General features: G+C 47.8%; 1 protein-coding gene across 5 annotated transcripts in view; it reads right to left on the reverse strand.

Moving 5' to 3' along the window:
* The window catches only part of HTT (huntingtin), a 136,701-nt gene that overhangs the window by 50,336 nt on the left and 61,564 nt on the right, over positions 1 to 24,801 (reverse strand). For all 5 annotated transcript variants that reach the window (XM_082464327.1, XM_082464328.1, XM_082464326.1 and 2 more), the window contains 14 exons: positions 23,148 to 23,224; positions 21,981 to 22,132; positions 20,688 to 20,890; positions 18,092 to 18,218; positions 16,352 to 16,479; positions 13,128 to 13,238; positions 10,674 to 10,751; positions 10,078 to 10,301; positions 8,826 to 8,904; positions 8,554 to 8,715; positions 6,066 to 6,121; positions 4,573 to 4,721; positions 2,841 to 2,977; positions 1,266 to 1,382 (listed from right to left, as the gene is read on the reverse strand). In XM_082464327.1, coding sequence (XP_082320453.1) covers positions 1,266 to 1,382; positions 2,841 to 2,977; positions 4,573 to 4,721; positions 6,066 to 6,121; positions 8,554 to 8,715; positions 8,826 to 8,904; positions 10,078 to 10,301; positions 10,674 to 10,751; positions 13,128 to 13,238; positions 16,352 to 16,479; positions 18,092 to 18,218; positions 20,688 to 20,890; positions 21,981 to 22,132; positions 23,148 to 23,224 — 1,800 coding nt within the window. The remainder of the gene's footprint in view (positions 1 to 1,265; positions 1,383 to 2,840; positions 2,978 to 4,572; positions 4,722 to 6,065; positions 6,122 to 8,553; positions 8,716 to 8,825; positions 8,905 to 10,077; positions 10,302 to 10,673; positions 10,752 to 13,127; positions 13,239 to 16,351; positions 16,480 to 18,091; positions 18,219 to 20,687; positions 20,891 to 21,980; positions 22,133 to 23,147; positions 23,225 to 24,801) is intronic.

Raw genomic sequence — 24,801 nt, forward strand, 5'->3', positions numbered from 1 at the left:
CTCAGGCCTGCCCTCCAGCTCACACCCCAAAGGCCTCCTCCAGCCTCCCTGGCGCCACCCGGTGTCCCAACCAAACACATCCAAACCAGGCTCTGACCTCCTCCCGAAACCTGCTCCTTCCACGGTCCCCCCAAAGCCATCACGCTACAGCCACCTGCCCGCCCCTCCTCTCACACCCCTCACCCCACCTAAGCCGTCAGCAAAGCCCACTGGTTCTGCGTCCAGCAGACGCCCCTTCTCGCCCCTTCGCTCCCACCCCCGGTCCACGCGGGCCCTGAGCCACGAGTGGCTCTCCCTACACCCCCGCCCGCCTGTTCAACTCTCAAGTACACCCTGACCCCCTTTGTACCAAGCCCTCCGAGGGTTCCCCCAAGTCCTCCCCCCGGAGAGCTCTTCCCCAGGCATCTGCTCGGCTCATCCCTCACCTCCTTCAAGTCCCCGCGGATGTCACCCATTCAACACTGTCACCCCCAGCCGACAGACCTCCCCTCCCTCCAGCACTCTCATCTGACATTTTATACACGTCACTAGTTTACTCCCCTCTGCTGTCTGTCTCCCCACCCCGTTCCAACTAAACGCTCACTCTGACAGCACCCGCTTCCCTAGCCGGGCCGACCCAGATGAACAAACAGGCATCTGCTGACTGTACCCAAAGTGCTTCAGACCCAGAGCTCTGCCAGCAGCTGGGACGGTTTCCTGGAGGGACCGTCTTCAGCGCGTCCCTGCTGCCCGGTTCCCAGGGTGGTGCAGCACCCGGAGCACAGCGTCCTGCCCTCGATGCCGGGGGCTGGGGGAACGGGGGGTGGGGGCAGAAGTGGTTCAGAAGCCGTGCAACTACTGGGCTCCATCCTACACACACAGCCAGACCAGTGCCTTCCACTGCGCTTGTGGAAACCACTGACTGCATCCTTTGACTACAGAAATTCTGATTAAATGACGGATAACTGCCAACTTACTTTATACGTGATAAGGAAAAACACTCCCCTACAGAGCAAACAGAAGACGTTTGACTGAGCAGAATGAGGGAGACAGGGTGTAAGCAGGAAAGGACGCAGCCCTGGAGGCACTTGCCCAGGGGCGCCTTGGGACCCAGGGGACGTCTCTACCTCTGGCCCCGCACTCGCCCAGACGGCACCAGTAACGACCATAAAATGCACCCACCACGATCTGACGAAAAGCCCACCACAAGCGCCCACCTCTCACGAGCACCTTCACCCACTTCCAGGGTGCCGCAGTGACCCCACGCGCGGGGGGCGGGCACAAACCTGTTGCCTGGCCAACATTGGGAGGATGACGTCGGCTATCTGCCGAGAGAGCCGCTTCCACTTGTCCTCGCTCTCCTTGTGGCACTGCCGCAGGACCAGGATGAACATCTCCAACACCTGCGCAGAGGGAACGGCCGGAAGACACTCGGACCCCAGCCCACGTGCCCCCAAGGAGGGCCGATGCAGCCCTGGCCCCGGGACACGCAGGAGGACCACAGCACTGCCATCTCTACGGCTTTACAAGACTCACAACCAGAGGAAAGGCACGAAAGGAAAGCCCAACTCATCTCAACCTTTGGCAGGACACAAGCACAGCCTTGACTAAACTGTTGTGCAGACACCCTCTGGCTTTTGTGCGTGTTAACATCTCTGCAAAAGTCACCTTCTACTGAGGACACCATACTTCAGAAGAGTTGGCCTTGGGTGAGCACGAGTTTGTTAGTGATCCCTTCTAAACAGAGACCCTCAAAAGCCTGTTTTGGTGCACATGGTCTCCCTGGCACATGGCCACCGTGAACATGCTGCCAGGAAGGCTTCCAGAACGACAGCAGACCCGAGGAGCTCCTGCAAAGCTGGAAATGCTTATCACCCGCCTGCTCGCAGAAAAGCCTGCAGTCTGCTCTGTGAATGTACCGGCCAGGCTGAGCCCGTTCCCTGGAAAGCCGCCAGCCGCTCCACAGCTGCCTCTCCCTTCGAGGGGCACTTCGGGCAGCACTTGCGCGACAGCGGCCGCTCTGCACTCATCCCGACTCTCCTGACCCAAGACCCGCCCTCTCCGTTCCGTAAACCAGGCCGGGCGCTCTGGGGACGCCGTGCCGGCCGAGCTGCCCTCCAGGCCTCCCACTAAGCTGCATGCTTGCCAAGAGCCGGTTATTGGTTCTCAAACCTCTTTATGGTAGTCGTACTTTTTATTGTAATTACGGGATTTAATTAAACACTAAGCATTTAATTAAACATTACCTAGATTAAACAAAATGAGAATGCACAAAGAAAGTGTTTCTATGAGAAAATCTTACGATTTTATAAAGATTCAAAGACAAATAGCTAAAAAGAATTACCAAAATAAGTGAGGGCTAGGCAACTGTACCAGCTACAGAAGAGAATTCATTAAAAAGCCAGACTTCTGTTTTCAGACTGCCTCACACACCACCTGAAATTCCTACTCCACCTTAAGGAAAACGAAGCCAGAAATCAGCACCAAGAAAAAGACTCTGGCCCTCCCTCAACATAGTGGTAAATAAATGTACAAATAAAGTCGTTAAATTATTTCAGGTTGAGATTTTTAAAAATCATTCTTTAGAACGCTACCATTTTGATCGACATTGTTGACTGGTATTTGATCCTCATTTTGGAAAAGAGGGCCTCCATCATGTTTACCGCCTTGAACGACCTTGTGACCGTCGGCCAGGCCACACTGCCTTAAAGACAGACCCCACCAAGCCTTATGTCCCCCTGCGTCTCCCTGCCCGAGAGCCCAGGGCTGGCACACTGACAGCAGACAGCGGCCACGTGGCATTTCCTCCTGTCCCTGCAGGGACAAGGAAGGGTCAGTGACCGCCCCACACCTCCTCTTACCTGATGGTACTGGATGAGTCTCAGCAACATTGACACCACCACCTCTTTCTGGGTTTCAAGCTCTTTTCCTGCATCAGCTTTGTTGGTTCCTCTTAAAACGAAGAGGTCGTGGACTACAGGCTGCAGGGCAGGTATGGCTGCAGGCACAAAAGGGCCACTAAGAAGGCGGTAGGTGACAGGTGCACTCGGAAGACAGCACTGACGCCTCCAAAGTATCTTCAAGAAATAAAGGAAACCCTGACCCACACTTGGCTTTGCGATAAGAGGTAAATTAAGGTTATCAATGAGCGCCGTGAAAGCACCTGCATACCATCCTTGGAAGGCCATGGGTCTTCCTCTGACACTTGATAATGTTGTGAAATTTTTAAAAAACAAAAAACCAAAAAACTAGGGTTTCTGTGACATAACATTATTTCTGACACAAAGAGACGCAAATTCAAAAGTCAAATTCAAAATAATAAAACCTTCCAACTAACCAAAATGGCAACATTCTATCCTCATGCATAACCTACTTAAAGATTTACCTGAAGAGAGAACAAATGCTTTTTCAATGGAAAACATTTAGTCAAACTATTAGATTTCTATACTGTTTCAAGCAATTAAAGTCACTCTCTCATTAGACCATGTGTTTTCCCCCAAGTCGTGTCTTTCTCCAAAAGAGCAAAGTAAATTATTTTGCCTCACACCACCACTTAAACAAACTAAGAAAGGCCTTTCATTGAGAAGGATCAGCCCAGTCATGTCACCAAGATTACTGAAAGGCACACTCTCTCACCCTCAGTGACGCACACACACACGACACACTTGCTGAGTTTTCTACAGACAACCAGGCTTCCCAGTAGAGAGCAGGGCGGTCTGGCTGCCCATCAATTTTCTATCCAAAGACGCTCTGATCTGGGAATCCTCAGTCATCCCTCTATTTGCCGTTTGCACCTTCAACTCTATCCAGTGACCCCAAGTCCATACGTGCAGTCATGTACCCCTCTGCTGAGGCATGGATTTGAGCCCTAGCAAGGCCATGGCTAAGGTGACCGTCTTGCGGTGGAAATGGTGACTGCCGAGCCCCTCCACAGCCCCGGCACCACGGCTCGCTGGTCGCCCTACTGCGGTACGCGGCACAGGGACCCTGGGTGCAGCAGCCAGCCGAGGTCTCGGGAGGCACCCCAATCACAGTTCAAAAGCCCACAGATTCCTGACGATGGAGCCAGAGAGGAGTCGGTAGGAAGAGCAGTTTAAAAAGTGCAAAGAAAGATTCACAGCTCCTTCCTAAACCACACCACCTCATTCCACAGGTGGGAAGGAGGCTGCCCGAGCAGCTGACTGTCGCCTGTGGACCTCACTTAAGCTTCTATGAAATAACCAGGCAAAACAGAAGGCCCTGAATCAAGGCCAAACTATACCTTCCAATACCACTGGACGAGAAATCCAATGTCCTCACAGAAGCTGGACTCTAAAATTCTTTGTTTCACACGGATAGACAAGAGTATTTATGTCAGACTCTATGTGCACCTTAGATTATCTCACTGTCTGTGTTTACCTAAGTGGATCATACATTCCTGAGAGTAAAGAGTGTGTGCTCTCTCCTTTTTTGTAAACATCTCTAACTAGAGTGCACATGCGCACACGCACACACGCACAGCCTACAGAGCGCTGGGCAGCTGTCCCCACAGGTGGAAGGTGGTGTCAGCACATCATGACCACTGAAGACCCCAGTGAAAGGTTGTCCCGTTACCGTGTGTCACAGCCTTCCTCCCACTGGCCATGATGCCGTCACAGAGCTGGATGATTTTAGGAATTCCAATGATCTGTTTTGAATGATAGCGTTCATAAGACAGTAATACCAGGAAGAAAAAGATGTTCGGAATAATTGCCTCTGATTCCCTAGAAACAAAAACATCCATTTAGATGCTTCCTTTTAAAATGAAGAAACATAATCAATACAAACAGCATGAAATTACTCTTGATTCAGACTTGAGAGAGCACGTGTGAGGAAACGGGACAGCGCGAGGCGGGATGAGCGGGCGCTGAGCTGAAGGACCCCCGGGACCCAGTTTAGTCCAGTTGACGTCCTCCGTGTGCCCGGCTCGGGGTGGGGCCAGCACGTCCTCTGGGGCACCTGGGCTAAGTGAGGGCCTGGAGAAGGCGCCCAACAGGAGAAAAAGTAACCTGCCTCGAATCACATGGTCGAGAACAAGAAACTGGGCCTCCAGACCCAGGGGACTCTCAGAACACTTTCTTCTGCACTATGTTTCCCTAACTACTTATCAGTTAGTTCAGAAACTAAAGAATTTTAATTTTCTATAATTATACTTATAGGAGGAAGTATTCAAACCTTACAGCCTAGCAAAGAAAAACTGCAATTAATATAAGTACAGTGCATAATAATTACCTTTATTAAAGACAACTGTATTCAAAAACTTCTCTAAGATTAGAAAAATTAGTGCTCTATCAAATGAGATTTCATTTAGAAAACTATTATAATTAAATGCTTTGAAATATGAAATGAAAACTGACAACACACGTGATTATCAAATGCAGAACTACTTCTCAACACGTCTTGAGATACTTATTCATTAATTTTTAGAAGAAACAAAAATCCACAGCATGTTAATCAGATTTCCATTAAAAATAATGCTTAGCAAAAACGCCTAACAGGGCTTCCCTGGTGGCGCAGTGGTTAAGAATCCGCCTGCTGATGCAGGGGACACGGGTTCGAGCCCTGGTCCGGGAAGATCCCACATGCTGCAGAGCAACTAAGCCCGTGCACCACAACTACTGAGCCTGTGCTCTAGAGCCCACGAGCCACAATTACTGAAGCCCACATGCCACAATTACTGAAGCCCGCCCGCCTAGAGCCCGTGCTCTGCAACAAGAGAAGCCACCGCAATGAGAAGCCCGTGCACCGCAACAAAGAGTAGCCCCCGCTCGCCGCAACTAGAGAAAGCCCGCACGCAGCACCGAAGACCCAACGCAGCCAAAAATTAAAAAAAAAAAAAAAATGCCTAACAATCCTTTAAAATAAATGCTCATCCTACATGTAGGAAATTCCCTGGCGGTCCAGTGGTTAAGACTCCATGCTTCCATGCAGGGAGCACGGGTTCGATTTCTGGTCAGGGAACTGAGATCCCGTATGCCGTGCGGTGCGGCAGATAACATAACATAACATAAAATTACATGTAATTACATAACAAGAACAAGAAATCTAAAATAACAAAACGCTATTACCTGAACTGGCCTACTTCAATGTATTCAAACTGCTTCAGCACAAATCCAATAAACACCTACAGGCAGGAAAATAAAATTTTTACATCAATAATTAAAATGTGCAAATTAGGTTATTTTTCTTCATACTCATTTGTATAAACCTTTAACAAGTTTCCTGACAGTAAATTTGTTTGTGTACAAGAACTCAAACGTATTCTACTGTCACTACTGTCAGACTAGATAATTTCAAGACACTTCCAGAAATCCCTCTAAACACATTTACTGAACACTGAGGTGAAACCTGCTGGGAAAAACAAAGATAAATTCCAGGAGCCACTAGGCAGCACCCAAAAGGCACAGCAGCAGGCCTCGTTTGCTCCAGTTCACGGCAAGCCGCATAGCACGGATTTCCTGAAACTGGCTTAGGAATAAAGATGCCCAAGTGAGTCCAACTTCTGCCCCACACCCCCCAACATTCAAAGGAGCCGGGTACCGAGGGGTGCGGAGGGGAGGGTGGCCTTGAGAAGCAGAGGCAGGACGTCGCGACTGGCTTACAGCCAGTTCTGTGTCACGTTCCAAGTGCCCAAATTCACTCTCCAACCTGAAGCATGGAGCTTATCTCCAGTGTCCTCCTCGCCCCCGGGTGTGACACAGACACACAGCAGGTGCTCAGTAAATCACTATCTGCACTGAGTTAAATCACTTCCCTGTTCTATTGATAGTTTTCTATCCTTGTCCGTAAAAACTGTCAAGGTACTGAACCCTAAGAATTGGGGGGAAAGGGCGCTGAGTGACAGAAACAAATCGGAACAAACGTGGGGCAAGAGCGCCCATGGCAAGAAAACCTAACGCCACCAAGTAAGAGGCAGAAAGTGCTGGGCTCGCGGCGAGGCCCGCGTGTCAGACCACCTTTGCGCATGCCCAGTGACGAGCACAGCACGGAATTCTCTCTCGACGCTTACGTACCAGATGGGGACTTTAGAAAGAGAGAAGAAAGCAACAAAAATCACTCCGTTTTGGAGAAGGGCTCTGTGTAGAATGACTAAAGGCAGAATTTGATAAAGGCCTGTCTGACCAGGGTACGGCCGAGTGGGGAGCTGTGTTCTTTCTCTGTCCACTAACGGCAGCCCCAGCAGAGACCAGCCACCACCTGAGAGAATCAGTTTCCTCCCACGACGAGTCAGAACGGGGAAACGGAGAAAGGCGGCCCGTGTCCTGACGAGAGCGGAGCCAGCCCGGGCTCTGCTCTCCCCCAGAGCAGCAGGCACTGGGGCAGCCCTGGGAGGCCCCACCTGCCCAGGCTCCCCTCGCGTGCCCGCGCCTGCCTCCCTCTCGGCCACGGCTGCCCCCCACTTCAGATGAGGGCTTCTCCTCACCCAAGCCCCCGCGTCGGAGCACGGGAACCGTCCCGCGGTGAGCGTCGTCCCCAAGGAAGGAAACGGCTCTTTGGATGATTTTCCTCCGAGAACCAGAGCAGAGGGCGGGACAATGAAAATGCTGGGTCAAAACAGAGTGGGTGGCTCGAGACCGGTCTCTGCTGGGGCTGCCGTCAGTGGACAGAGAAAGAACACAGCTCCCCACTCGGCCGTACCCTGGTCAGACAGGCCTTTATCAAATTCTCTCTTCAGTCATGCCACACAGAGCCCTTCTCCAAAACGGAGTGATTTTTGTTGCTTTCTTCTATCTTTCTAAAGTCCCCACCTGATACGTAAGCGTCGAGAGAGGATCGCCTCAACGACAGTGCTACACCACAGATACAGTGGCGTCTAGAAGGGAATGGAGAACTGCAGTATTTCTATCGCAAAACATTTCCTATCTCATAGGCAAGTAGCCCCAAATCACAGCCCAACAATGACAGTCACATTTTGACGACGTAAAGGCAACTTTCTTTGCAGTGAACTTGGCTGGCATGACGCTTGTTTTAAGAGAATTCGCATCACAAAATGATACAGCTTTCCAGAGTCGTACCCGCCAGAGGAAGGCATGGCAGGGAGGTCTCACCTGGTAGAAGCGAGCACAGACACTCAGGGCCGGCTCAGACAGCCGCCACGCAGGGACCCAGGGGCCGGGGGTCAGCCACTGCCCAACAGATCACATTCCCTTTCAAATAGGTGAGCTAACTTTAGATCGCTTGAAACTGATCTTCCTTGATAAGCTGTTTAAAATAAGACTCTGGATTCTGCAAAAATGTCCCCCCAACAGTAAACCTCAATTACAATGTAAGTTCAAATTAACCTTGGAATTGGGGAGGGTGAGTGGATGGGCAAAGCCGTTGGCAGGTTTGTAAAGGCTGACCCTAGCCTGGAGAGCTTGGGCGAGGGTGCAACGCTTGCTGAGGCCTGTGCGCGCCAGGCCTTCTGCGTCAACCAGTGAGTGAGACAGATGAGATGCAGCCACTGGTGGGGAAAAAACACGGCGCATTTCTTTAAGGTAGACTTCAGTGTCTTTTTAAGTTCATTTTTATTAAATTATGAACAGGTACGGTAGATGAAAGATAAAAGCGACAAACCTGATCCGAATCCAGAAGGCAGTAATTAACCCGTAACTGAACCAGCTGTGCCAGCAAATCCAAAACCTGCTTCTGTAACTGCACAGAGGTTGTTGTCGTGTACTGTTTTAAAGCTTTTATAACAAGAGGCTCAAATAAACGAATGTGATTATGAATAGCATTCTACAAAAAAAAAGAGAAAGCAAGAATCTGTAAGTGAGTCTTCCACTACAGCCAGCTTGAAGCCCCCAACCTGGAACGTGCCCAGCGTGCACCTGCCGGCTCCCGGTTACCTTGTCCGCACGGTTCTTTGCGACACTGGTGAGGTTTGTCTTCAATTGGGTAGACACCTTCTGGAGTACGTCAAACCACCTGCCAGGCAGAAAGAAAGGTGAGCAAAGAATACCCTTAAATACTCTCCTATGTATCCAGCTATACTCCAGGTCAAACTAATTCAAATTCACAAAATCAGAGCCTTTTAGAGTCAGAAAGAACTGTAATAGCCACTCAATGTAGCGGCATCAAGCTCTTCTTTTAGTGAAGATAATTAGACGAAACAGAGTTTACAGCTGACCGACAGCCATCAAACCTTGTCACTTGTAGCAGGCTACCCGAGACAGAGCCTTCCTCTGCTACAGGAAACTCACCACTCAGCCCCGTGTGTAGTGGGGCCAGAGAGGTGATGGTCATTTGAAAGATTCAGTGATTTAGAAGACACCACTTGATTTCCTTGGGAAAAAGTTTCTTTAGATATTTACATCAATTATACCCTTTTCTTTTTAAGAAACACAATATTAAACGACAGTAATCAGACACTTGCTTGTTTTATTTATACCCCATATTATTAGACAAAGTATTTAAAGAACCTTATTCCTGAGACTTGGAAAAACAGTAAGTATATGACCAATTAAAGCCCGAAACGTGGACATTTTCCTAAAATACTCTAGTATTTTAACTGTAGCTGTTTTATCACTACATCTATATAAAGAAAAACCAGTTTATAAAGTTCCTACCAAAATTCTTAGAAAAAAAAAACAAAACAGGAATTCTATTGTTACTACAGAGTAGTAACTCAAATACGCACTAATAATTGATGGTAATTTAAGAAACAACTACTGTAATTCCAGGCACCATAAACAACTATAAATTTGAGTGAAAATAGACTTTTAGCCATAAAGTTACAAAACAGAGTAATAATACCTATGCCCTCTACACACTAGCACTACTGAGCCACCTGAGTTACAGGCCCCCAAAGTGCCACCAACACACAGGAACTTACTCTAAAGGGAAATGTCGTCATGCACCCTGGGGAATAGCGTGTCCCCTTTCTGGCTGGCTGACTAATCAGCAGTGAGTGCGCTTCCCGGGAAGCCCGCTCAGCACTCCTCTCCCCCAGCCCAGCCCCGCCGAGACACTGAAGTGCCCGCAATCCATCTCACCCCCTGGACCACATGCTTCTCTGGAGGCAGGGCCATGCCTTCAGCATCTTTGCAGCAACCACATTTTCTAGAGTTCTCTGAACACAGGAGACTATCAGAAGGTTACCCTGAGGTGTCGTGGTCCTGTTCTGCCTGTACCATGTTCCTTAGGCTGGCGTCGGCTAAGGCCTGGGTGAAGTGGGTGTACGGAGCCATGAAGCAGTAGTGGTACAAGCCCGGCCTCACGCTGGAAGAGCCAAGGCGCTGAGCACGGCCTTGAGACTTGCTGGGGTTGGAAGATAAGCCATCAAACTGGGAGGCCAAGTTTGTCCCAAAGAGAGTCTTCAACAGCTAGAGTGGAAGAATTGAAGCCATCAACATCTGAAGTAACACAGAATCTCCCACACAAATATCAAACCCACCTATATATAACTGGGTATGTTAGCAAAACTTCAGATTGCGCAGGACAGTGGAGGGATACTAGGACACCAGTTAAGTGACAAGAGGCCAGCACAGCTTCTGAGATCCTCTGCCCCCACGGGGGCGGGCCTCCCCCTCCTGGACCGTGAGGGAGGAACACCCCTCTTGGCCGGAGAACAGCGGAGTGAGCACAGGCGGGACAGGCGGGGCCGCCGGATGCGCCACCAGCACCACCTTCTGAACGACGGGCAGCATTACACCAGCGTGCCGGGGCGAAGGGCTTAAAAGAAACTGCTTTCTGACCTGCTGGACACAAACAGTTGCCATCACTGGTTCTCGACTGAAGCAGGATTTCAGGTACCCCAGGATCTCTTCAACACACTGCAAAGGACAGGCAGCAAGGCATTAAAGTAAGCAATTCACAGATACTTGTTGTGGTGAATTCTGCACGGAGAGCAGGCCACTGGACAGCTTCCGTTTAAATTGTGTACACAGTAAACATCAGAGGACAGTCAGAAGAGGGTTTTCACGTACTGCGAGCAGAGAAAGTCAGTAAAAAGCATGGAAATCTAAGGAGCCATGTCTCACCCTTCCTTTCATGCATTTATACATTCTTTCTTTCTCTCACTTATCCAGAAACTGTGCATCAAGGATCTGCTGTGCCCTCGGCATCCAGCCCTGTTGTCAGGGCAGGAGCTCAGAGTCTACAGAGGAGTGAAAGCCCTGCTGCATTTGTGGGGCCCCTGCAGAGGTTCAGCTGAACGTAGCACATACTACATCAAGTGTGATTTACCACAAAAAGCCCTAGACATTTCCCTTTAGAGTAAGGTCCTGTGTCTGACAGCAACCTGCAAAAATGACCAAAATGACTGCCTTCAAATGACTGTTCTCACAAACTGTTTTTACCAGCCTCAGGAATGAGGTCCATGTTATCCAAGGTGCCCCTGAAGACATGAACCGGTCCAGGCACCAGCATCAGCAGCTCCCCCCTCACCACCCACCTGGTCCCCAGACACTGCTTCTATCAGACCAACTACATTGAAAAGGCCCCTCACTTCATTTGTTTGGTATAAGTTCCTGCACTAAAAAGCAACAGATTTCTGTTGATTTCAAATACTCAGGACCATGTATTTTTAAGATTCTGATTTATTCCTATTAGACTAGATATCCAAGGCTATACTCTGCAGGGTTGAGTTTGTTCCATGTCACCTTGTTTTCACTAGCTCATAGCAGGCAACTAAGAAGTGTGAACCGGAAGAATTACAACCAGAGCCTTCACATCACAAGTTGCCTAACAAAGAACCATGTCTCTTAACAAACACGTATGAAATGCTCCGTGTGCAACAGAAACTGAGTTAGGCACTGAAAACAGGTGAGAAAAGGATGCTGCTGTTAGTGGCCTTCAAGGAAACAAGTCCCGGGCACGAATATTAACATACAATATGATGGAGACTTCCACTCCTGGCCAATATGGAGTAAGAGGGACCAGATTTACCCTACAGCCAAACAACCAAAATGACCCAATATATGAATATATGAAACCAGGGTTCCAAGACAGTGACCGGGAGGCACTGGAGGACAGGGATCCCTGAGAAATGGGACACCAGCAAGTCAGTCCCACGCCTGCCCCAGCTCACTGCCCTCAGAGAGCTCCTGGGTGGTGGCACAAGGGCGAGGGACAGAGCAGAGCTCAGGGGACCCCCCGAGTCGAGGAGGAGCTGAGAGTCCAGGGAAGCGGAAACGGTGAGGGTTCCAAAGAAGAGAGAGCTCCCAGAGAGGATTCTGTAGACCGGGGGAGGCCCTGGGAACTGCTCAACACGTGCGTAAGGAAGGGTCAGAGGACACAGCGCTCCGAACTCACACAGGGCTGGAACGGTGACTGCTCTCCCCAGCCGGGTTTACGGGGCACCGGCTAGAACCAGGGAGGTCTTGCCTCGGTGGTGGAAGAATTAGCCCTGGACTAAGCACTGCTCCGACCCACTGAGTTGACATGTGGAAAAAGTACAAGGGACAGTGAGGAGAAACAGAAGACAATGTGTACAATGATTAAAGCCAGGTAAGCTTTATGCATATCGAGAAAAAGATGGAGAGAAATGAAAACAAAGGAACTTCACTGTATTCCACTTCTAGGAGACAAACGTTTAAGGAGGGCTATTGGTAACTCACTTTGAAATTCATTAGAAACTAAGATGCCCTGGTAGCTGGACAGCTGGATCCAAACACAGCAGAGCAAGTGGACAAAACAGTAACTGCCGGATCTGGTCGTGGACACGACTCGGGCACTCACCACACGACCTCTTAACTCTCCCGTGTGCTTGAACGTGTCCCCACAACATGAGGGTGGTGCAGGGAGGTTACTGGGCTTGGAACCGACGTCCACGAGCCTCAAGCACAGCTCTGCTGCTTCCTGAGGCACCAGAGGAACAAGCCACACCCCCGAGACTGCTCTGACCTTGCCATGTGCGAAGGTCAAATAAAGTAAAGGACTCTGTCAACAGTTTTAAACCCACCGATTTTTAAATTCATCTGGGTCTGAGCTAATTTACAGCAAAAAAGTGAAAACAGGATACAAATAGAACCCCGCCCCTGGCAACTTCAGGCTAAGACGAGAATCAGACTCAAGTGCCCAGACTGCAGAACCTTCTCCCCACTTTGTGAATGTGCCGGGATGGTGGGGTTTCGCCCTGGAGGCACTCTGCCCAGGGTACACTTCAAGCGTGCCAGCTACAGCTCAACGAGAAGAAAGGAAACACAAACCTTCCCGATGTCCTGCAGTGTCGCCAACTCTAGAATCTGAGAGAGAACATCCAAGGCAGAGCGCAGAAAAGCCCCAAACTTTTCGGTGTTGCTCTGAAGATCCAAGGTGACCTTGGGACAGTGGAGGGAGAGAAGGAACACATGACTACTGGCAGCCTCCCGGTCACCTGAGACAGGCACACACCGTCTGCTGTGGTGTGTTCCGCGAGGCAGCGTGACACTCACCATGGCGGGGTGGTGGGGGGGGGGGGCGGTTTCTGTTTGTTTGCTTGTTTTTAGCACTGGGAAATGCCTTGGAAAGGAAATTACTCTTCCGGATAGCTATATAAACACTATTTTCAAAGGCGTCTTCTAACATATACTGACGCTACTGAAAGAAATAATTCCTAACCTTCTATCATAATGAGAAAAAGAATGTTTAATGCCCATCATAACCAGTGCCTGATAAGCAGCATATCAAAAAATATAAAACACATGTCCTCTTCCATCCATTAAGATCCCTGGGGGAAATCATTATCAAATTCAGACACAACCTTTCAGTCTGGCTACAACAAAATATTAAATTAGTCTTAAGAGATATTAAGTTAAGATCCTAGAGGACCCAACTGAATTAAATTATGTAGCAATTTCCCCCATTTAACAGACTGAGAGAAGGGTCAGGGCCAAAGATATAATATATAAGAACAAGGGTGAGGGGGAGTGATTGACTGAGAATAAAAACTGGCAAAAATCCTAGAAAAACATTACAATAAGTAGAAAGGAATTTGCTCAGTGAAATAAAATCTAACCACCCCTGATGAAAGAGAAAACACTTTCTGGGCAAAGGGAGAGGAAAGCAGGTGAGAGACAGACACAGAAAATGAACATGTAAGTGGATCTCTGTGACCACTGTCACGTCCACCTGAGGGTGTTCACAACAGGCCAAGGAAGGAAGGAAAAATCCAGGAGCGAGACCCCCAAAGACCCAGGGAAAGCAGGAGGGCAGGGGTTCACCTCCGGCAGGCACGGGACGTGGAGTGGGCGGTCGGGGAACGAGCAGGGAAGGCCTTTCCCGAAGAGCGAACAGATGTGAGAACTAGGATCAAAGGGCTCTGAGGAGAGCTGAAGAAGGACTTGGAGACTGGGAAATAAAGCAGGGGGGAGCCCAAGGGTCAAGCAAACAATGGAGAGCGGGAGAGCAGGACACCCAGTGGGGCAGCGGAGGAGGTGAGGAGGCGGTGATGAAAGATCTCAGGACACGCCAGCCGCTCCAAGCACACACACAGAGTCTGCGCACAGCAACTCAACCCGGAGGCGGGACTCCGAGGCTCCAGGGGGGCCAAGAGTAAAGGGGTCCACCTTGGAGTCCAGGGCATTCAGGAAGGGAGACGATGTAGAGGGAGGAGAGGATGGGGGGATGCTGCGGAGAACACGGGCGGGGGGGTCCCCCAGAACTGAAGATGGCGTACGCTGAAAACAGGTGGAAAGGTAACATCTTCTCTGTGTGGGATTTTAAACATACCCTCCTCTACTTTAGAGCTTGACATGAGAAACATCCGGCTAAAGAGAGCCTCCAAATCTTTTATCTTTAAAAATTATCTATATCCTTCAGAAAACAAACCAGATAAAGTTTGTAAATGGTTTTAAAAAAATTGAGATGTACCTATTAGTAATAAAAAAAGGATGACTATGGGTCACATTTATGAAAAAACGTGCAAGATCTATGTGAAGTATCTTTTAAAATTACTTTTAAAATTCTTTAAATTTTATGTGCTTCTGAGGCACATACAGGAAGTTTCCAATACGCAAAAAAGCATCTCACACTCTGGACAGGCAGGCTTAACATCTAAGATATCAGTTCTCCCCAAATTAATCTACAGATTTAACACAATCCCAAGGGAAAAACTCTCAACTTCCTTCGGAATTAGATAAGCTTATTCTCATGTTCATATGCAAAAATAAATAAGAATATCCAGGGAAATTCTAAAGTAAAATGGGGTAACTGATCGCCTCAAAAATATATTATGAAGCTACAATAATCAGGAAGTGTGCTTCTAATGGATGAACAGATGGACAGACTGATAAAATAAAGTAGTAAATGGAAATATAGAACTATGAGAATTTAGTATGTGATAAAGGTAGTATTTCAAACCCATTAGTGCCAGAAAATGGACTATTTGGGAAACTGTAGGGGCAACTGGTTAGGTAGCTGGAAAAAAAAACTGTTAGATGCATGCTTCATATCTAACAAATTGCAGACAGAATAGTCTAAACACAAAAAACTGAATGGAAGAAAAAAAGGAAAAGCCCTAAATGAAACCGTGGGAGATTTTCCTTAATAATCTTAGAATAAGGGGAGTTCCCTGGTGGCCTACTGGTTAGGATTCTGGGCTTTCACTGCTGTGGCCGGGATTCAATCCCTGGTCAGGGAACTGAGATCCCGCAAGCCACGCGGTACAGCCAAAAAAATAAATAAATAAAATATAATAATCATCATCATCTCAGAATGAGAAAGTCCTAAGTAAGAAACATACCTGTGCAAGAGAAACAACAGAGCAGACCGCTATCCTTCCAGAAAGCTGCTTGCAAGGTTGGCCCTCGGGGGTGCCTGGGAACTCAGCCAGTAAACAGTTCCCTAGACTGACGTCAGACTTGCCCTGAGCACTAAGGGTGGCTCACTGTGCCTGGACTGCCTTAGCAAACAATGTGTTGATGTTGGACCCCTGCTCTCCTCTGCAAGTGTGAATTTTGGTTTGTGAAGGCAGAGGGAGCCTCTGTAACCAGCACGCAGCTGCACTTTAGCTGAGGGCGGGGGTGGTGGGGTCCTCCGAGTGGCCCTCATGGGGGGCAGAGGTTGCTCCAGACTCCGCCGGCGTCCTTCCCCTAGGGGCTGGCTGTGTGTCCTCCCCGCCCTGCCGTGAGGAGCCCTCGCTGTGAGTACAACCACATGCTCAGTCCCACAAGACCTTCTAGCGGATCTCTGAAAGTGGGCGATCTTGGGACGCCCAGACACGGCATCAATAAATCATAAAGACATCTCTTTTCCAATGAAAATCCTAAACTTTTGTATGATGGAAGCTACCGTAAACAAAGCTGAAAGACAAAGTTGAAAAAGCTAATTGTAACTCATACCCCAAAGGCCTAACTTACTTATATGTGTACGTCTATAAGCTACAATCTTAAGAAAAATATCGACAATCCTCTGAAATGTGTGAATGAGTGTATTTTTACAAAAGAAGCAGTACCTTGTAGTTTGCGTGTGTAGCTTTCAGGACATCGTGCAATTTAAGGTAAGAAGGAAGGTGATAGAAACTCCCCAGTGACGAGGACTTGGTTGCTGCAACAGGCCCTGAGGTTTCAGATGGTCGAGAGGCTTTAAACACACCACACAAAATAAACTTTTAGATCAAAAGTAAACACACGCCAAGTTTAAAAGAGATTGCTAGTAATAATTATTTTTATAGTATTCTAGTAGGATAAAATTCAAATTTTTCCTGACTTTTTGATTAATCAGCAATAACAAGAAATTGACTAATGGACATAAGTAGACTCTAAGTACCGCCCAAAAGATGACAAAATAAAACAGAAAGAAGAAAAAGAAGAAAAGCAGTGTGATGCTATTATGTGTTTGCTTTGGCCCGGCTGCCTGTTTGTGAGTCAGAGGAACAACTGACGTGACCGTCAGTCAATCTCAACACCTCTCGGAGCACAAGGCTCCCAACTGACGTGACCGTCAGTCAATCTCAACACCTCTCGGAGCACAAGGCTCCCAGGGGCACGACGGGGTTGACCTCTGGTCGACTTAGGTCAGGAGCCCTGTAAGCAATCAAACAGGGGTGACGTGAACGTGCTCTGAAAACCGTAAGGGTACACACACTATCATTAAGCTGATACTAAATATTAAATGCCAAGCACCGTGTAAGGTCTTAAAGATTTGTGATTTGGGGTCCTTAGTTTATTCAATCCATCAGAAAGATTATCAGTCACATACTGACAACTTTGCATTTATAGAGTTCTGAAGCTTTTTAGCTGGTAAATCTTCCACTGGTATCGTTATCAATACTGAGAAAATAGTTTCTTTTAAAATGCTTAACATAGGGAATTCCCTGGCGGTCCAGTGGTTAGGACTTGATGCTTTCACTGCTGGGGCCTAGGTTCAATCCCTGGTCGGGGAACTTAAGACCCCACAAGCCATGCAGTGCAGCCAAAAAATTAAATAAAGTTTTAAAATTAATAAAATGCTTAGCATAAACGCTTTATAAGCAAAATGAACGGGAGAGTCATGTCCGGCCCCGGCACTGTGAGGTGGCATGTGAACGGACTTGGTGGCAGCACAAGCAGACAGGCGTCTGGTCGCCTCTGCTCTGTGCCCACCAAGAGCGGCACGGACCGCATACGTCACAGGCAGAGTCAATGGTCACTCTGGCCCCTTCTGTTCCAAGACTGTCCCCTCCAAGTGTCTGTCAATTTCTCAGGTTCGTCTCACTCAGATGATTTTATCCCCACTTTACTTCTCCCTCAGCCCTTCCACATGTAAAATTTCCATCTCCTATTTCAGAATTCTCCACACATCAGAATCAACAATGTCACCCCACTCTATTCCTAGCTGTCTACACCCCCTCCCTTACTGAAAATCAGTGAGAAGAGGAGAAGGGAGGAGGCACAGCATGGGAAGCGTGGGGCGCGGCGCCCTGCTGTGGGCCAGACACCTGCAGGCGGCTGGGACCCCACATTGGCAAGCAACGCTCAGATGTGCGTAAGACCAAAATGTGGTCTGTGTACACTCAGTAAGTAATGTTCAATACCTGAAACCACACCTGGGGAAACCATTTCTCTGGCTTCATTGCTATGTATTTTATTTCCAAAAACTACCAAGTTGTAATATTAACCTTGACATGAACATAAGCTTTAGTCCTAAACCACTGTAATACAGACAGGCCCCCCCCGAGCCCGTCCCCTCCCCCTCCCCCGCCGTGGCCTCACACCTGGACTGGCCTCACCGCCTTTCTTGGGACTCACGGGTACAGACACCTGCTCTCCGGGTTCCTTGTCTTTTCCCTTCCGTCGGATTGGACTCAGAGAAGGCGGGTTTGTTAGAGACGGCAAGGCTGCCTAAAATAGAAAACAAACTGTGAAGGAAGTGTAACCAACACAGAACTGAAAACTATGGTACGTGCTTCTACCATTCACCCGTGCAATCCATTTCTCTTCTTTGAATCCACATTTATGGAGCTCAGACTCCATACGCATACCATCCCCTTTAGCCCACACAACAACTGCACATGGTGGGAACTGACCAGCACTTCCTAACGGGAGCACCATGAACGCTCAGAGGCGGAGGAGCCCTCACGCGGTCAGGCGGGGTCTCGGGAGGCCCCCGGAGCCCCGGCATGCCAGCTCCAATAGCAAGCAATGGGGCTCTCTCTGGAAGCCAGGGCGTGAAACGGGTACAAAGCAATGCTCTGAACTCCGTTTTCAAATGAGGAAATAGGCTCAGCGATGATGAAGTGACTTATTCAAGGTCACAGCTAACAAGCAGCAGAGGTAGGAGGCAACAAACCCAGACCCTCCACAAAGCCCATACTCTGCATACACAGGACAGAGTACAGAACGCCCCAGCCCCACACGGCAGGAGGCAGTGGCGTGGGCGCCTCAGCTCTGCTGCTCACCCCCTCTGCGATCTGAGAGAGGCCACCCTATACCTCGGAGCTTTGTCTGCACAAAGGACACAATGGCTAACAGGGAAGGGCTAGGGAGACCGGGAAAGAAGCTGCTGCACCTGGAAAACACGCTATGTGAAAGGAGCCAGTCACGAAGGACACCAGCTGTGTAGCTGCACTGACACGAAATGTCCAGAACTGGCAGCTCTACAGAAACAGAAAGTAGCTTAGTGGTTGCCTGGAGCTGGGGGGCATGGGAGGGCTGGGGGGTGACAGCCAAATGGTACAGCGTTCCTTTTTGGGTTCTAAAATGGATCGTAGTGATGGCCAAATAACTCTGGGTGTACTAAAACAGAGTCATACACTTTAAATGGGTGAGGCCATAGTATGTGAATTGCACCGTAACTGTATATGTTAATAATGTTGTTTCAGCGAGGCCACCACAGTGGTGCAAATGAGATACTACATCAGCTTGGACCAGACCAGCGGCAGTGAGCATAGAGAAAAGTGTGTATATGTGTGTGCACCTACATGTGCATGTATGTACATATGTTAATGTACATGCATGTATGCATATACATATATGGGCTTTCTGCAAGATACTTAGGAGAGAAAACAAAGAATTTGGTGAGCAAGATGAAGAGTTGTGATGACTCCCATTTTCTAGCTTGAAAAATATGGAGTGAGAGACGGGGAGAAGCACCAGCTGGGGAGGAGACCAAGAAGTCCAGATTTAGACCGAATGAGATTTCTATGGATCGCCCAAGTAGAGGTGACCCGTGGCAGCTGGCCACACTGGACTCTGAAGACAGGTCTGGGGTCTCCCCTGCTTAGATACTGAAGACCTGAGAGTAGACCTGACTGCACTGAGCTGCCCGGTCCCACGCTGGAGCCACAATCTACATGTGGCTACTTAAATTTAAATTTAATGACAATTAAACAAAATTAGAAGTTCAGTTCCTCAGTTGCCCTGGCCACATTTCACGTGCTCGGTTGCCACATGTGGTTGGTGGCTACTGTCCCGGCTGGTGTAGATGGAACGTTTCCATCCTTACAGAGAGCTGTACTGGACAGCCCTGGCCCAGAGAATATGGAGCGGGGCCGACTGAGAACAGAGCCCTGGAAAGCATGAATGGTGGGAAGAAGACTAAACTAGGAAAGTGCCCAGGCAGTAGAAGGGGGTCAGAGAATCCGGAAGCCGACCAGAGAGAACGTCTCAGTACAGGAGAGGTGGTCCTGGGAGATGCAGAGGGGAGGTGAGACAGGGTCTGCAAAGTACCCACGAGAGTCAAAGGCGGGTCTTGGCAGGGAGCGTGGCTATGGGGAGCTGGCAGAAATCAGGCCAGCAGGGGTTAAAGAATCAACGGCCGATGCAGTGGACTGAGTCCAGGGCCCGAGAGGTTTTGCAAAGAAGGCCAGCGTCAGAGAAGCAGTACACTAATTCAGGGGTAAAGCTGGGAAAAAGGACTCGAGAGAAGCTTGTAGCGGCAGGGGGACCGAATTGGCAGCTAGAGGAGAACCTGAGCTGTCAAGGTGGAAGAGACAGGAGAGAGAGTGAACCATCAGATACAATTAATTCATTGTGTGAATAGTTTTCACTGAACTGTACTTCAAAGAAAAGCAAAACATTTCGGGAGAGACCAACTTCAATGCTGAGCTTTCTTGGCCAACGCTGAAAGCCCAAGAATAAAGCCAGGTATTTCCCTCTCAGAGGTGATAGTAAATGACAGACGATACCAAACGGGCTATAAATTGGATGAGCACATCTAGGTGTTAAATCTAGTGTCACGATATGAGCAATTTTGTTTTTATTTAAAGCAAAAGAGGATAAGGAAGGGACAGATGAGTAAACAGAGGCATGCCTGGAAGCCCACGGAGCCACCTGGACCCGCTGGAAACAGCTGCCCAAGCAAGGAGTTACCTTCACTGCCGGCCCAGGAGCCACATCATCCAGGACGTGTGCGCAGATGTTGACCACCTTCAGCAGGTGGGAGAAGAGCTGCTCCACCATGGGCACCAGGGTCCGGTCACCCAGAGCCGGCCACACCTCTTCCTGCTTGGTGGCTGCAGGGCTGGCCTCTTCTTCGGAGGCCCACGAACTCCTCAGAGATCTGGGGGCACTGGCTGTGACATGGGCACAGACATTACCTCCCCAGCTCCACAGCGTGGGGCCAAGACATAAGTCCTTCAGACCCATCTGCGTCGAGAGTCTGCTGGACACCTCCACCTGGGGGCCCACTGATGCCTCAGGTTCCACAGGAAACCGACATCTCTCCCCGAATCTGTGTCCCCAACCTCCATGAAGGCCGTCATCACATACCCAACCCAGGATGTGACAGTCCCCCTCCTGATCTTTACAACTGAAGTTCAACTGGTGATCCAGACGTGCTGACTCTGCCCCCTTCACTCTCTTTTAATGGGCCTCTTCCCACACAGCCCACAGCCATTATCTTGTTCAGACTCTCTTGATCCTGCCTTAAGTACGGGTTTCCCTAACTTCTCCTCCAATCCACATTCACGTCAGCCGAGTGATCTTTCTAAAATACTAACCAGATTGTTAGTCCCTTTCATGAGGCTCTTCGATGACCTCCCAGAGCAAACAGACTAAGTCCTCATTAACGGAGACGGATCCCTCACCAGCCACATTCTCCATCCTCGTCCTCGCCCTCACACGATATCCAAAATTACTCAGTTCTCAAATGTCACACAATTATTCACGTCTCCATGCCTTCACATGTGCTGTACCCTGTCTGGTGTCCTCTCCTGCCAGCCCATAAATCTTGTTTCCTGTCCTAATCCCCAACAAAGGGTGATTACAGCCGCTCTGTGCGGCCACTGAACTTTTGTTGACGTGTGTCGCTACAAACCTACATTCAACTTGAGAACGGAGCCCACACACCATACTTTCTCATGTCCCTCGTGCCTGAAACAGTACCTGCACACGGTGCCCACTAAAATGAAATTAGAAATGAGTTTACCTATAGCTAACTGAGGGGCTAGATTGGGAAAGGGCTGCTTTAAAATACTCGGCACAGGATAGCTGCCTGCAGTACACATTTATGCCTGTCGGTAATGTCTGAAATTCTGACTAAAGGAACAAGCCATCCCTGGCAATGACCTCAATACTTTTCCTCCATACGCTCACCGCCGCCACCCCCCAAAGGAAATCAAAAGTTAAAGACCTAGAATCCCTCTTTCAACTCAGTACCAATACCTGCAAGCAAGTTCCCGGCTAAAATCAAAGCATCTTGATGGGCTGAGAGATCCAGTGGGAACCAGGCTGATGAAAGCAGGGTCAGGATCATCGTGACCATGCCCACAGTACAGCTCTTTCTAGACTCATCAGAGGCGCTCAGTGGGGGCACTCTGAAAGCAGACATTTGCAAGATTGAATTACAGAAAAATTTTAAGATAACAGCCTTGCTTTCTCCTATGAACCAAAAGGAAGGCACATCACTGTTCATTTCATGCCAGCTCATAAAGCGATTTTACTACTGTGAACTAGCATCTTTCCTGGAACCAGAGTCCCATGAAAGTCATCCGAGAAAGGAAATCAGGTAGCAGATCTGACTGGAAGTATTGGAACTGGTTACTCTGATAACTTTTAACTCTCTTTCGACTCTGACTTAGCACGTTTACCCCAACACCAGAGTTGCTCTGAAGTCAGGTCTAATGCTGAATCTACGACACAGGAAAGCCATCACCCGGGACCAGAGAATGCACCCACTTCAAGCAAAGTTAGTTGGCCGTACGCTGACACACACAAGAAATCTGTAGATTTCCTTCCAAATGTGACAGTGAGTTACTAAATTTGTCTCAGTTATCAGTATACATAACAAAAGCTTACTCCTTAATGCTGTAGAAGACTCAGAATTATTTCACAGATGCTATAGGGCCATCTACTGGAAGAAAATCATTTTTAAATGAGAACCGCTAATATAAATATAATAGTTCCTAAATTACTCTTGTAATTGATTACGATTTTGCACGATAGCTCACATTTGATTTCAAACGAAAAATGTTTCTAAACTTTTAATACATAGTGAATAATTTTGGAGAGAATCAAGCCAATTAGAAAAGTCTTTTGCCAGCATATGCAAATTCCCTTAAATTAACCTGCAAATCATACCCTCAGACCCTCCAAAATGCTTAAGAGCGAGCATCTGACATCCGTTAGAATTACAAGTAATTCAGTATTTCCCAATAGCTCCTTCTCTAGCTTCCCACACACTAACAGGGCAGAAGCAAATATTCCAATGGGTATTTTCCCAAAAGGCGAAACTGTTAAGGTGAGACTTAAAGAGAAAGAAAGAAAGGGATCCGTATAACTATGTTTGTATCACATAATTGTACACAGCCATGTGCCGAGGAAAATACATACCCACAATGCCAACCTAAACTCCAAATGCAAACTGGAAAGGCAGTTGAAAGAAGACACAGAGCTTCACAGCATCCAAACTAAAGAAGAAAGGAATGAGAAAATCACACTCAAACACCAAAAAAGTTTATTAAATGGAACCTCCTTTTTCCCTTTATAAAGAGTATGAACAATGAAAACAAAATTGGGATCTGTATCTAACGATAAGACATCTGTCCTCCCATGATACAAGTTCATACCTTAGAAGATACAGCTGGACAACTGAGATACAGGTTTAAGGAGGGTTGATTATATCCCAGTGAGGAGAGGCCAGGAGTGATGCACCTCCTCTGCCTCGAACTTTAATCATCCTGTGCTCCCCGCCCCCACCTGGAACGCCCTTCCTACCCCACCCCACCCCACCCCACCCCATCTGCTCCAGCACTCGAGCTAATTAATGTCCATCTTCCTAACCAGACTGAAAGAACCACAAGGGCAGGGATCCTCTTTGTTTTTACATCCAAGCCTAGAACAGTGTCTGACATATGCAGGCCACAATAAATACAAATAATGTTTATAATATTTTGAACAAATCAAGGGAACACCAAACTGCAGACAGCCCAAACAATATTTAAGTTTGAAAGGCACTTATATACTTATCAAGATAGTCTAATCATAATTGTCTGAGTTTTCACAACATGAAAGCATTCCTTCTGTCACATAAAATAAATGACAAGATTTAACCTGGTAATCAGCAAATTGGCACTACTTTCGTATAACACTCTTTTTTTCTGATTATGGAAGTTAGACTTGTTCATTTTAGAAAATTTGTGAATATCTTAAAAAGCATAATCATTCATAATCCTAAAATTTGTTTTGGAAATTTTCTGCCAATCATTTTCTTGAGTATGTAAGAAATGTGTTTAATGTGAACATTGTTTTTCATAAGCAAGATCTGTCTGTACACAAGCATACACAGTTTTGTACTGTGCCTTTTTTCACTCATTATAATCCAGATGATCACTCTACAGATTGTTAAAAATCCTCCAAACCATCATGTTAATAAGTGCATGATAAGCATATCACCATCTATACAGAATTTAGTTATAATCAGAATTTAATCAGTTTTGGACTCTTGGACATTATGGTTCTTTTACAATTTCAGCATCACAAATAATGATACAGATAATCACATTACACAAAAATCTTTGTTGGCACTTCTGATTTTTTTCCGCTTCGTATATATTATAAAGTCACTGAGTCAATTATTCTAGAGATATTTTAAACTTCTGATATACTACCAATTCAGATTATGGTAGTTTTTCTTTTCTTGTTATGTCTTCCTAGACAGGCTGATTGATTGATTGATTGATTGATTGATTTTAATTTTTTGGCCACGACGCGCGGCTTGTGGGATCTTAGTTCCCAGCCAGGGACTGAACCCAGGCCCGCGGCAGTGAAAGCGCCGATTCCTAACCACCGGACCGCTGGGGAGTTCCCCTGGCTGAATTTTTTTACAATGAACATATTTAATGTTCAGGGAAAAAAAAAGTTGTTTCCATTCCCATTGGAATAAATTTTTATTCACAGGTTTTATTCACAGAAGCACAATTTCTTAGTAAGCCGCACATATAAGAGCTCTAATACAAGCATCCTACCGTTAAGAATTGACCACACA

This window comes from Balaenoptera physalus (genome assembly GCF_965194825.1).
Source record: "Balaenoptera physalus genome assembly, chromosome: 5".
NCBI classification, from domain to species: domain Eukaryota; kingdom Metazoa; phylum Chordata; class Mammalia; order Artiodactyla; family Balaenopteridae; genus Balaenoptera; species Balaenoptera physalus.